The 13,238-nt window shown below is 43.0% G+C and overlaps 1 protein-coding gene across 3 annotated transcripts in view; it reads left to right on the forward strand.

Annotated features, from left to right (window-relative positions):
• The window catches only part of CACNA2D3 (calcium voltage-gated channel auxiliary subunit alpha2delta 3), a 2,334,275-nt gene that overhangs the window by 1,661,418 nt on the left and 659,619 nt on the right, over positions 1-13,238 (forward strand). For all 3 annotated transcript variants that reach the window (XM_085624637.1, XM_085624639.1, XM_085624638.1), the window contains one exon: positions 7,793-7,838. In XM_085624637.1, the coding sequence (XP_085480763.1) occupies positions 7,793-7,838 (46 nt within the window). The remainder of the gene's footprint in view (positions 1-7,792; positions 7,839-13,238) is intronic.

Genomic DNA, 13,238 nt, shown 5'->3' on the forward strand with positions numbered 1-13,238 from the left:
TTTCCGGTCTAGATATTCTACCGAGACCGCCCTGATCGAGCTGACCGATACCATCAAAAACCTACAAGATCAGAGGAAGAAGGCCATACTGATCCTTCTTGACCTCACGGCGGCATTCGATACTATTTCCCACTCCATTCTGCTCAACAGACTTATGGACATCGGCGTCACAAACTCGGCCCTTGCCTGGATCAGTTCCTTCCTCAGTGACAGATCTCAAACCGTCTCACTGGGTCCTTTCCAATTGAAAGAGAAAAAGATCTCCTGTGGAGTTCCCCAGGGCTCCATTCTTAGTCCCCTCCTATTCAATATATATCTCATCCCCCTACTTTCACTTATAGAATCGTTTGGCATAACTGTCACGTCTTATGCTGACGATACTCAGCTTGTCATCCCTCTCGACGACAATTCCAACTCGGCCGAACTTAATCTCAAGCGCTGCCTCACAGCGGTCTTTCAATGGATGGACGCCAACCATCTCCGCTGAAACTCGAATAAAACCGAGATCTTGCCCATTGGAAAGAATGCATCCTTCAGTCCCGCCCTGTGGTGGCCTGATAACTCTGCTGCCCCACCTCAGACAGTTTCATCGGCCAGAAACCTCGGAGTTATTTTCGATTCCGATCTTTCTTTCGATTCCCACGTCGCAACTGTAGCAGGTAAATGCTTCGGCATTATAAAATCCATGCGAAAGTTCTTTGACTTCCTCCCGCTCGATTCCAGAAAGACCATTGTGGTAGCCCTCATACTCTCTCGAGTGGACTATTGTAACGGCCTCCTGGCAGGGACCAAAAAGTCCACCCAACTGAAACTGCAAAGTGTCCTGCACACTGCCGCGCGTCTTATCTTAAAACTCCCACGCAAATCTTCTATCTCCACTGCCCTCAGATTCCTTCATTGGCTCCCCTTGCACAAGAGAATACTCTTTAAAATTCTCGTTGTAGCCTTCCGAGCCTTCAACAAATCCGGCCCAGTCTACCTGTCGAGACGCTTCCCTCACTACACCCCGGGTCGCACTCTCAGATCCTCTCAAGAAAACCTCATGACCCCCTCTAAATTCAACCTGAAGTCCAAAGGCGGAAAAACACTCAGTACCCTGGCTATTAGAGCCTGGAACAGTGTGCCAAGGCATCTTAGACTTCAGACGCATGAGAAGCCGTTTAGGAAGCTCCTCAAAATGTGGATTTTTAGTCTCTCTGATGACTGGACTAAAGCAGCCATTTAGTCCCCCACCACCTTTCCAGTGATCTGGTCCCAGGTGTTACAGCGCCAAGATGCTCCCTTTGGAGCGAACGTTTGCGCTCTATAAATACCTATCCAATATCCAATATCCAATATCCTGATGGGCTGTAGAACTGCTTTGGTGTGCATTTACGCCCCGAACTCTGATTTCTTGGATTTCTTTCACTCCCTACACACTCAGCTCGCGAGGTTGGAGCCACAGATTTTGCTAATAGGTGGGGACTTCAATTTGCTACAATCTCCTGAATTAGATAGCACGTCCACAGCTTCTGACACCAAACCTCGAGCTCATCGTGCCCTTTCAGAGATTTGGATATCTGGCGCGCGCGTAACCCCACCACTACAGACTACACACATTATTCAGGCCAACGCAACACCTAGACCCGGATAGATTTCTGGCTACTTTCCCCGGAGGTTTCTGGTTGGAGCACCTCAATCAGGACACTCCCTAGGACATACTCTGATCATTCCCCGGTCCTGCTGCACTTGAAGGTCCCCCACCCTGAGGGCTTTGAACATCAGTGGCACTTCCCCAGCCGTGCGCTTCACGATAGAGATACGCGAGGCAATTGAAGACTATTTTGACATTAACACAGGATCAGTAGACTCCTTGGCAGTCCTCTGGGAGGGGTTTAAAGCTGTTATAAGGGGCGCTTGTATCGCCAAACACGCCGGGTGCTTAAAGATCTTCGAAACACATTGTCCCGCATTGAGCGCGAACTCATGGTGCTAGATGCCGCCTCGGCTCACTCGATAAGCCCCGCTACGGAGGGGCAACGCCTGGCACTCCTGGCTGACTACAGGGAAACGCAAAAACAACAGTTGATGGCCAGAATGCAGAACCATGTCATACATTCACCCCAGTACAGAGATCTGGGCCTAAATCCATCGTTTTTTTGCTCACCATGCCATTCCAGTTTGAACCCAGCGATATCCAAATCAGTCTTGACCCTGTGCCTCAATGGAACAGTCCAGCCTGAACTGCCAAGCCAGGTCCTCCCTGGACTGGAAACAAGCATCCTAGGACCGGTTTTGGAGTTTCACCCCTCTTCAGCTAGGATAGCTTGATTCCAGTGGCATGGAGAGCACGGGACCCACGTCTGGGCATACCCGTCCCACTCGGGGTGACAAATTCAAAAACAACAGTTGATTGACAGAATGCAGAACAATGTCATACATTCACCCCAGTACAGAGATCTGGGCCTAAATCCGTCGTTTTTTAGCTCACCATGCCATTCCAGTTTGACTACAGGGAGACAGTAGAGCGGGAAATTCTATATTTGGGCAATTACCAGACTGCTAGGCAATTCAGAGAGGGCGAGAGGCTAGGCAGGGTGCTGGCCCAGATACTAAGACCGCCTTACAGCAAAGCCTTCATCACTGAGATACACACTGCGAACAACCACACTCTCACCTCCACATTAGACATCCATGACGAATTTAAAACCTATTTCTCGACCCTGTACACTACCAAGTTAGGAAGCACCCATGAGGCACAGGAAGAGTATCTAGATGAGATCGCACTTGTGTATCTCGAAAAGCATATGCAAGATTTTTTAGCGGAACCAATTGCCATCGCAGACGTGCTTGGAGCTATCGAAACCCTTCAAGGCTCCACGGCCCCAGTGCTAGATGGCATCACCGGAGACTTCAACAAGGAATATAAAGACCTACTTGCACCTCAACTTATTGAGGTTTATGCCGAAGCCCTAGAGAAACAAATGCTTCCCCCTACACTTTGTGAGGCTGTAATAATCCTGCTCCCCAAACCAGGCAAAGATCCCACGCAGTGCGGGTCAGATAGGCCTCTGTCCCTCCTAAATCTAGACTATAAAATTTTAGCCAAATCATCGCAAATCGTCTTTCCCAATTGATGGAATTTATTATATCTCCGGCTCAGTCCGGCTTTGTCCCCCCTCGGTCCACCTCTCGTAATCTCAGAACACTCTTTGTAGTCATACACAGGATCAACCCTGAAGTCCCTGCAACGGCCATTCTCCTAGACACGGAGAAAGCGTTTGACTCCTTGGAGTGGCCCTTCTTTCTCTCTATAATGTGCCCTATGGGTATGCCGCTTGGATTCATCTCCACCACTGCATTATTATACAGCAAATCCACGGCGAGACTTTGCTTAAATACAGGTCCCCTTCTGATCTTGCTTTATGCGGACTACACAATACTCTATGTCAGGAAACCACAAGTAAATTTAGATCCACTGGCACTGACCAGGGAGATTCTTGGATTCAGCCGCTTCTCTGGCTTAGGCATCAATTTTATATTTCCTTTAACTTTGAGTACGAAGCCATGGGAGTGTGAATTCCCGCTAGAATGGTGCGACGATTCGGTCAAATATCTGGGAATCCATATCCACTTGGACCCTGCCCAGATTATAAGCCTGAACTATGAACGCGCCATAAACACACTAGAAACACAGGTGGAAAAATGGCTTTAGCTGCCCTTATCGCTTGCTGGCCGAGTAGCGATCCTAAAGATGGTGGTGCTTCCAAAATCTTTATATTATTTTAACAATATTCCAATTCTCCTTACTAATGTTGTTTTTTGGACGCTCCGCACAATTCTTACACGCCTGGTCTGGGGTGGTAAACTGGCAAGGGTCCTCTGGTCAGTGCTCACACTGCCGTATGATAGAGGGGGCTACAATGTTTCTCATTTACAGCTATATTATGCAGTGGCCCAGTGCTGTTTTGCATACTCCTGGTTTCACCCTGATGCCAGGATACCGTATCTACGGCCGGAAGCGGACCTTGTTCCCCCGGGCAGGCTTTCAAGACACGACATTCAAACCGTCTCTACCACAAGTTGAGCGTGGGACAGACTGAGGCGACTAGCTGGCGCCAAAGTATTATACTCCTCGGCAATGCCCAACACCCACTGGATCCCAATCCTGGGAGAACGTTTAGTTCAGCGCACTCTGACAAAATTTGAAATCTCCACAATGGGCGATTTATACCCCGGGGGTCACTGTTTCTCAATCTTGTAAGACACCCGTTTCCAAGCCAGCAATTTTATGGATAGATTCGTCCTAGGCCGTATCCGGTCTATGTTGCGCGCCGCTCTTCCTAACTTCCCGGGCGAACCCGATTTGTTTCCCCCTCTCACGATGTTAATTGAAAGCATGAGTGGCGCACATTTAATTTCCAAATTATATAAGACTAGAGCTAAAATGAGGCCCGTTAATGACAATAAGATCCGAAACAACTGGGAAATTGATTTGGGACGCCCGATAACAGACGAGCAATGGACCAAATGCTGTGCAGTTACACAAGAGGTTTCTCTCAACAGCAAGCATAAACTCCAACATTTCAAATTTTTACGTTGCATCTATTTCACCCCTGCTAAAGTGCACAGAATCAACCCATCTAGACCACACAACTGTCGTAAATGTGCGACGCCACACGGAGACTTTGCACATCTTATCTGGACATGTTCTAAATTACAGCCCTTTTGGGAACATATCCACGACATACTCAGAAAAAATATTAATCTCCCCTGATCCCTACACCTGAGGTGGCCCTATTGGGACACACAGTTAACTTTCCCAAGAAAATCAGACGGTTTGCATAACTGGGGCTTCTGCTGGCAAAGCGAGAGATAGCGATACACTGGTACCGTAAATCTGCACCTACAGTCCAGAGTTGGCTGAACAGCTTAGTCTATTGCAATGTTAACAGCGAAACCTACACAAGCACAGTTCCCACACAGTGCAAGGCGATATACATTTGAAATCACAAAACCTTTGCTATGCACACAAAGGTACGTTTACATCAGATTCCACATCACTGTGAAAGTAATCACTGAAACTCAGTGGACTACTCTGCAGCCCTCCCCTGGTAGAGTCTAGTAGTATACAGTAAAGTAGCACCACAACCACGCACAGGCACCACAGTGCAAGAGTGGATTGGCTTTACTTTTCCAACAAACATGCTGTGTGTGTTGTACAACAGTGATTCTTAAAATGTGACTTCTGTGGAAACCCATTCAATCATTACTGGAATCTGGGGACGCCCACTCAATCATTTTTGGAATCCGGGGAGTCCGACTGAGTCATTATTGGAATTCAAGGACCCTGGCCTAAGTAACTGTGATGATTTGAACCACAAAGCATTACCTAAAATAGGGAAATATACATTTATCAAACAAATTTTATTTAATTATATATATATATCAACATTTTAATTTTAATGGGAAGGTTGGAGCTTTTCTAAATTCAATTGAGGCCACTAATCATTAGGCCTGGGCTAAAATTCCGTTCTGCTCGCGGAAATTGCGATAATTTGAAATTTTCGCATTCAGGGGAGCGCGAAAATGTCAAAATTTCCACAGTCCGCATCTTACCGGAATTTTCTTTTCTTGCTCGCGCTGTAAAAATATACATTCTCGCGTGCGCGCGATCGCCTTACCTGAATCCCAGCGTTCGCCGACAAGTTTTCCCGATCCGTTCGCGTTCTTCACGAGATGTTGGATTGTTGGTAGCCATTTGCGTTGTCTCGTGACAGTTCACGCCCGCATTAACGTCATTTGTCATGTGATCACGTCATTCGTCGCGCGATCACTCACCGCGGGAGTATGAGATGATTGAGATCTCGCGCCCGGGAGCAACCGCATGGGTAAGTTGGCAAGCGGCGATCACGCAGAAAATACCGTGAATGGGCGGGAAAAAAAACTTCTGCGTCTTCGCGATATTTCCGCGTGTTTGCGGAGATTTTTAACATTTTCGCAATAGTTTGCTAAAGTGAATTTCGCAAATTCCGCCCACCCCTACTAATCATCCATACTGTATTCTGTGTATTCTGTTTGATGCACTTGCTCTGCTCCCACAATATAAATCTAGGGTATTAGTCTCCAATTTAAAATTCCAACACATTTGCAGAGACTTATGCAGTCACTGACCCCCTAAATAGACAACTCAGACACCCGGGAGTCCCTGTACCACAAGTTAAGAACCATTGTTGTAGAGGCTTACCAAGCTTAAGGTTTAAAAGGCATCTATTTCGAAGCTTTGATTAAAACCTTAGCTAAAGATAAGAAAAGGTGGGTCCCTCTTGGACAGCGATCATGCAGAAGCCATTACTGCCTTTAACTGCACTTGCCCCTGCCATTGCCTGTATATATTTTTGAACTGAACAGCTTCTGGTCTGTCACTTGCTTTCCTGGCTTACCTGGTTTCTGGTGCTCACTTTTCCCATAGTCTCAGAGACTGAGAGTTGCAACATGCAACTCTCAGTCTTCTGAGCCCTGAGGAGGAATAGAGCAAGAGAATGTGGCTATGCAATTGCATTCTTAAGAGGCTCCAGTACCCACCATTTGTCACCAGGGCCAGGACTACACAATGTTGCTTCCATGACTGAGGGAAACACCACAATGCTACTGTCACTGATCATAGATTTACAGGTTCCTGGATGGGTTTAGATGCTGAAGAATTGTATATGAATGCGTAAATGTTTACTTGTTTGTGTGTATGTATGAGCATGTTTCTGCATTTCGGGAGGGTGGTTTCTGCCTTTGTGTGTGGTGCACATTTAAATGTCTATTGATCTCTATCTAGAAGGAGTTGGCTTTGAGACACATTCCTGGTGCTCGAGGCATAATCATAGGTAGCCCTGGAGCAATAATGGTTATGGAATATTGCAGACATGCTTGACATATTATCCACTACCCTATCACCCCCCCCCCACCACCACCACCCTGGAACAATGTGGCAACATCGAGGATATTGTTGCTTCTGGCATATTGTAGTAATCCTTGGCAATATGGTTGCTACCTATCTCTAAATAGATACTGCTCATTCAAGACACACAATTATGAAGATCTTGTGTTTTAAGAGCTTGTAGCTAAGAGTAGGAGCTGAGTCACTAAAGAACACAGATAAGGAGAGCATTTCCATCATGGCTAGAATGTTTGCTGGGTAGTGACCCCAAGTAAAGTTTGTAATGACTTAATGATGAGACTTTCCACTGAGTATTTTAAAGTTTGTGGCATTGGGAAAAGTGCTATGCCATGTATACACAAGTTAGCATAGAGTCACTGTCTCTGTTTTCTCTTAGTCAGGGGCTCTGCGGGATCAGTAGTGCCCTATCTCCATCCCTACCTTCTATATCTGGCTTGTACCTCCTCCAAACATCAGGAATGTGTTTCTTTTTCTTTATGCATGCATGTAGACAAATATTGGTGCAGGATGGCATGCATTAGTAATGCCACTCACTTCAGTTGAAAAAATATAATATCATTTTTGTGTCGACTGTTTGTGTTTATCTAAAGTATCCCTTTGTAAATTTGTTCATTAAAAAAAAAACTAGCTATTGGTACATCTTGAATACTCATATATTAAATGTGTGTTCTTGCACATCTAAGCATGTTAACCTAAGAGTGTAATATTATTAGGCACTGTTACAGAGTGATGGTAACATGTGAGTGGCCATCCCTTCTTCATTGCATTTAACTAAAGACATTTAAGGAATTTGCAATCCTCTTTAAACACTTCTCTGTGTAAACTGTTTTCAAATGCTCTCCAAACTAATTCCTGTTTCAGGGCTGCATGACCTGGAACATCCAGATGTGTCTTTGGCTGATGAATGGTAAGTTTTAATTAGTTAAAATGATCCAAAGCTCAATCTCTCTCCATGTGTATTACAATTTTATATCCTCTTTCAACAACAACAAAAATCTGTCTGTGCCTGGTCAGATCTGATCTGCGGTGTCCTTTTGTTCTTCAGTGTACTTTTTATATAACGACCAATTACAATATAATTGCAAAGGTTGTTCAACATTCAATAAGAGACATGTAAACTCCTATCCTTTCTGAAATTTTAGAGTTTGATGTTTTTCTCACATATCTCCCAGTGGAAACACAATATTCATCTGGAACCTTCCAGGTTACTTCTATAATAAAATGAAAGTATATTGTAATTAAACCCAACATCAGTTTCAATTGTTATAAATCATAGCATAGAGAAATCAGGTTGTTGGCACTTTTACGAGAAAGTAGAACACAGGAGAGCTCATGGATGGGCTTGCATTTTGTACATTCCTTCAACTTTCCCTCTGGCGATGCTAATGGACTACCACCATTACACACCTTTCAAGGTTCTAGAAGACCATATCAATCCAAAGGCCATGTCTAAAAATAACTACTATTTTTTATTTATCACTATTAGATATAGCATGCAGGCCAATAAAGAGGTTAGTTAAAAAATTTATATTGTCTGCCACTGTTAGCAGCACAGGTTTGAACTTTACACTGAACTATGTATACTACTAAAACAGTAACAGTTATCAGGCCTAACGATATTTTTAAAATAGTTATTCAAAAATAAACAAGTTGTTTAATTTCTTGATCACCTTGAAAAATATTATGGTTATAATTTTCCACTCTTTCACATAGTTGACATAGAAGTAAATATCACTTGTCTAGGTGCAGTATTAGTGGCACCCATATAACCAATACTCGTAATTTACAGGCTTTTTTAGTACATATGCTATGTTATCACACCATCAATTTAACAGGAAAGTTTATTTGGATGTGATGTATAACATAATAAAATTAGATGCAATATTTTGAATTTTTTAGTCTGGCTTGACAACATTGTTGTTACTGGTAACAATTCTTTAAAATGTGCACAAATAGGCTTTAACTCCACCCAGGAAAGTATTGCTGCTTCACATCATGTGATTGACTGTTTAGTTATGGTATGTAATGTTATGTAGATATGTAGAGCTTTCAATTACCCAGGAGGGTACCCAGGAGCTGAGCAGATGTGAGTCTAAGCACACCTAGGGCGTAGGGGATTACACAAAAAGCTATTGCTTCAACTTCCTGTGGAATTCCAGAAATGAAGAGGAGGATCTCATGTGTAGTGGCAGGTCAACCCACGCTTTAGGAGCAATCTAGGAGAAGGCTCACCCGTTGTCTCTGTTTTTCTGTATGCGTGGGATTTGTACAAGTAGGAGTCCAGATGAGTGTCTGGAAAATTTGTGAAAGCAGATGCGATTGTTGAGGTAAGCTAGGTGGGTGTTATGTAGTACATTGAAAGTGTGGCAGAGGAGTTTGAATTGTGCTCATTTGTGAATGAGGAGCCAGTGGAGCTCCACCAGGGTGGTGTGATGTGGTGCGTGTGATGTGGGAGGTGATTTTGGACACCGAGTTCTAAATGGTCTTTGTAGCGTGTTGCAAATTAGAAATTATGGAACCCTTTTGGGTCCTGATAGACTCTGTAGAACTGTGATGTGAGTGTTAGAGAGAAATACAATAAAGACTGGTTTAGAATGTTGAGTTCGCAGTTACACACAGACGAATAAAGACGTGTAATACTAAGCTCTGTGTGTAGTGTAGTAATTGGTGTGTACGCAGGCTGGGGAGGACGCTACAACTGCTGATGAGTTAGGGGATAAGAAATGCGAAGATTGACAGTGCTCTCCTTGAGAGTTTGCCGTGGTCCAAGCAAACTGCTTGTGCATGCCATGTTTGTTGCAGTTGAAGCATAGAACCAACGCGTAATGCATATGGAATGAAAACACAACTCCAGCCACTGTAAAGAAGATGAAAACAATGAAAACAAAGAACCTGCCGGTCAAATCGTACATAAAGGTACCACGCAACTGCGCAATAGACAGTCACACACAATAAGGAGTGATAACACAGAAGGTATATTCAACCATGTTTTGAAAGAGCCACACGTATGTCAGCAAATTGCAAAATAATGCTGAGATCAGAGGCTCTGTAAGGTGTTAGAAAGTGAAAATTGGCATTGAGAATAGAAGAAATAAACCACTTACCGAACCCATTAAAAAGATTCGACATACCACTGCACTGGATAAAGTGGCTCAAGGAGACGTGCTAAGGTTGTACTTACTCAGCCGGCCATACTTGAAGTGGCCAGCTACCAAAAGTGCGGAGTGGGGCTCAGAACAATTTCACAGGTCTTTGAAGAATAAAAAGCATAGTGCGACTCTCAGAACAGTGAACTTTCTCAAATGGCATCTAAGAAAGAAGACATGTTTCCAGTCAATGTAACAGGTGATTCCCAGGCCAGCACATCACAAGGCCTCAGATTGAATTTGCCCAAACAAGCTCACAGCAATCCTCAAACAGCATCAGAAACAATGCTACTTCCAGCCTTAATAAGTTCCACACTGGTATACAATGGTGCTGCATTCCTGAAACAACCACCACCATTCGATATCTCCAAAAAATCTGAATATTGCCGATAGATGGACTGCTTGTATTGAAACATTTGATGATTTTGTTGATTCACTTGAAGAGACTGATAACAAAATGGTTCTCAAATATCTCAAAAATCTTGCTGGTAATGGTGTCAAAGAAGTCATAAAGAAAATGTTGCAAACTGATGAAGAAGTCACCTATTGTGAGATTAAAGATGTGTTGAATCTCAAGATAAATCTAATGGCATTAAGAATGATACATCTTCAACCAAGAATGTCAGAAAGTTGGTGAAACCATTGATGAACGTGAGGCGACTAATCACACTCATCACATTCATAAGTTCAATGATGATGAAGAAGCTTTGCACATGAGAGTAATTGATGGATGCTTATCAGATTAATTCAGAAAACAAATGCTGAGAGAGACTCTTAGCCTGGAGCAAGTATTAATGGCTGCCATAGCTTAAGAGCTTGCTGATAGACAAGATGCTGACATGGAGGCTGGACGCTTCCAGAATGAATCTATCATGAGTGTGAAAAGTAAGCCAAAACAAAAGACTGAAGGACACAAAGTGTTGTCTACACGTAAAAGAAGTTGTGTTTTAGATGTGGATTTTTGTTTCCACATGAAGGTAAATGTCCTGCTCTTGGACAGATATGTAAAGGCTGTGGGAAGGAGAACCATTTTGTAATGGTTTGCAAAGTGAAGGAAAAAGTAAGCGCGTCATGGCCACCTGAACGTCCAGAAGCAACATTCGACACACACTTACAAGGCCAATCGGCAACATCAGTTAAGAGAAATCGACACTGAACTGAGTTGATCGTCATCAAATTCATTGGCAAACTGTTCTTTTGTTATTAACTGAAAATGAAGAAAATTGTTGTGCCATGTCAATGTTTACCTAAAAAAAGTGTGCATATGTTGGTTTAGCCGCGTGTAAAATGTCAAAGAAAGATCGACATGCCAAAGCACCAAATTCATTCAAACATTTTCCGAAGATTACACTGAAAGTAAGTGGTTGTTAGAAACCTTTCATTTTTGACAGTGGTGCATCGATAAAGATTATGCCTGAGGAGAAATACCATGAATAATCTCAACTGTTGCAATTTATGCCATCGAAAACCAAAGTGAATAAATGGGCTGCATCGACGCCCTTAAAAAGTCAAGGTTCCTTTGTAGCGGCAATAAAACATAAGAACATGAATGTGCAAGCACCCATACATGTGCTTCAAAGCACAGTGTCAAGAGCCTGTCGTTTTAAGTTTCAGCACAGCTGTAGATATGAAACTGATTTCTGTGGATTACAGCATGAATGCTCACCACAAAATAGTAAGTCAGTATCCTTCATTATTTTATGGTTTGGGAAAGCTTACGACTATGAAAGTAAAGTTGTATAATAATGAGGACTTCGGTCCTATTGCTCAGAGACATAGCCGAATTGCTTTTCATTTGCAAGAAGCTGTTAAAAAAGAACTTGAATCATTACTTAAGCATGACATTATTGAGCGTTCTACCGGTCCTACACCATGGGTTTCTCCCATAGTAATAGTGCCTAAAAAGGACAGTGAAGGGGCTGTACACATATGCTTTGACATGCATCAGTCAAACAAGGCAATTGAATGAGAACGACATCCAGGTCCACATGTTGCTGACATGATAATGCAAGGATGTGGCTTAACGGCTAGAGCGGTCAACCTCAATGCCGGGGAACCGGGTACCAGTCTTGGCAGGGAAGCTCAACGTCCAGTGATTCTGGGCAAATCACCTAATCTCCCTGTTCCGAATAAAATTAATGTGTCCGTCTATAATGCAACTGGTGCTCTTGTAAAGCACTCTGATACCTTCGGTTCGAGCTATATAAAACTCAAAAAACAAAACAAAAAAATAAAATGGGTCAAAGGCCTTCTCTTGCCTCGATCTAAATAAAGGCTTTCATCAGTTGGAACTCAAAGAAGCTAGCTGGTACATTACTACCTTTTCTACACTTGTTGGTCATTTTCGATACAAAAGGCTACGTTTTGGTGTGTCATCCGCTGCAAATTGTTTCAAGACGTCATTCAAAGTATCATACATCCTGTCATGAAGGTGTTCAAATATAGGAATGACATATTGGTTTTCAGAGCTACACAAATTGAGCACGATACAGCTCTTACATAAGGTATGTAAGTTACTTGCCGAAGGAGGTTTGAGTTTAAATGCAGACAAGTGTGAGTTCCATAAGACAAAGCTAAAATTCTTCAGCCATATCTTTTCAGATGGCGGTATGACATCAGATCTTGCTAAAGTAGAAGTGATGTCAAATGCTGATACCCTACAATTTGTTTATATGGTGTGTTAATTTCATGGCATTGCCAGTTACTGTTCCAAATACATACAAGACTTTGTCACTGTAAGTGCTCCGTTGAGAGACTTGATGAAAAATAATGTTTCATTTCATTAGTCACATGAATGTGAAAAAAGTTTTAAGAAAATGAAACAAGCCATTGAAAATACTACTGAAATGGTATACTTCAATCCAAAGCTTTATACAGAGGTTGTTGTTGATGCTAACCCAGTCGAGCTGGGTGCTATCCTTGCACAGCAGACACTTGAATGCTAAAAGGCATATTGTGACATACGCAAGTAGAAGGTTGCCCCAAACAGAACGAGCTTACTCCAACCAGAAAAGGAAAGTTCAGCTGCGGCATGGGCTTATGAACATTTCCATGTATTCCTATACAGAAAACCTTTTACGCTGGTAACTGATCATAAAGCTTTACAGACTATATTGGGTAATCCAAAGGCCAAAATGCCTCCTCGCGTTAAACAAAGGGAT

Source organism: Triturus cristatus, chromosome 9, assembly GCF_964204655.1.
Source record: "Triturus cristatus chromosome 9, aTriCri1.1, whole genome shotgun sequence".
In the NCBI taxonomy this organism is placed as follows: Eukaryota; Metazoa; Chordata; class Amphibia; order Caudata; family Salamandridae; genus Triturus; species Triturus cristatus.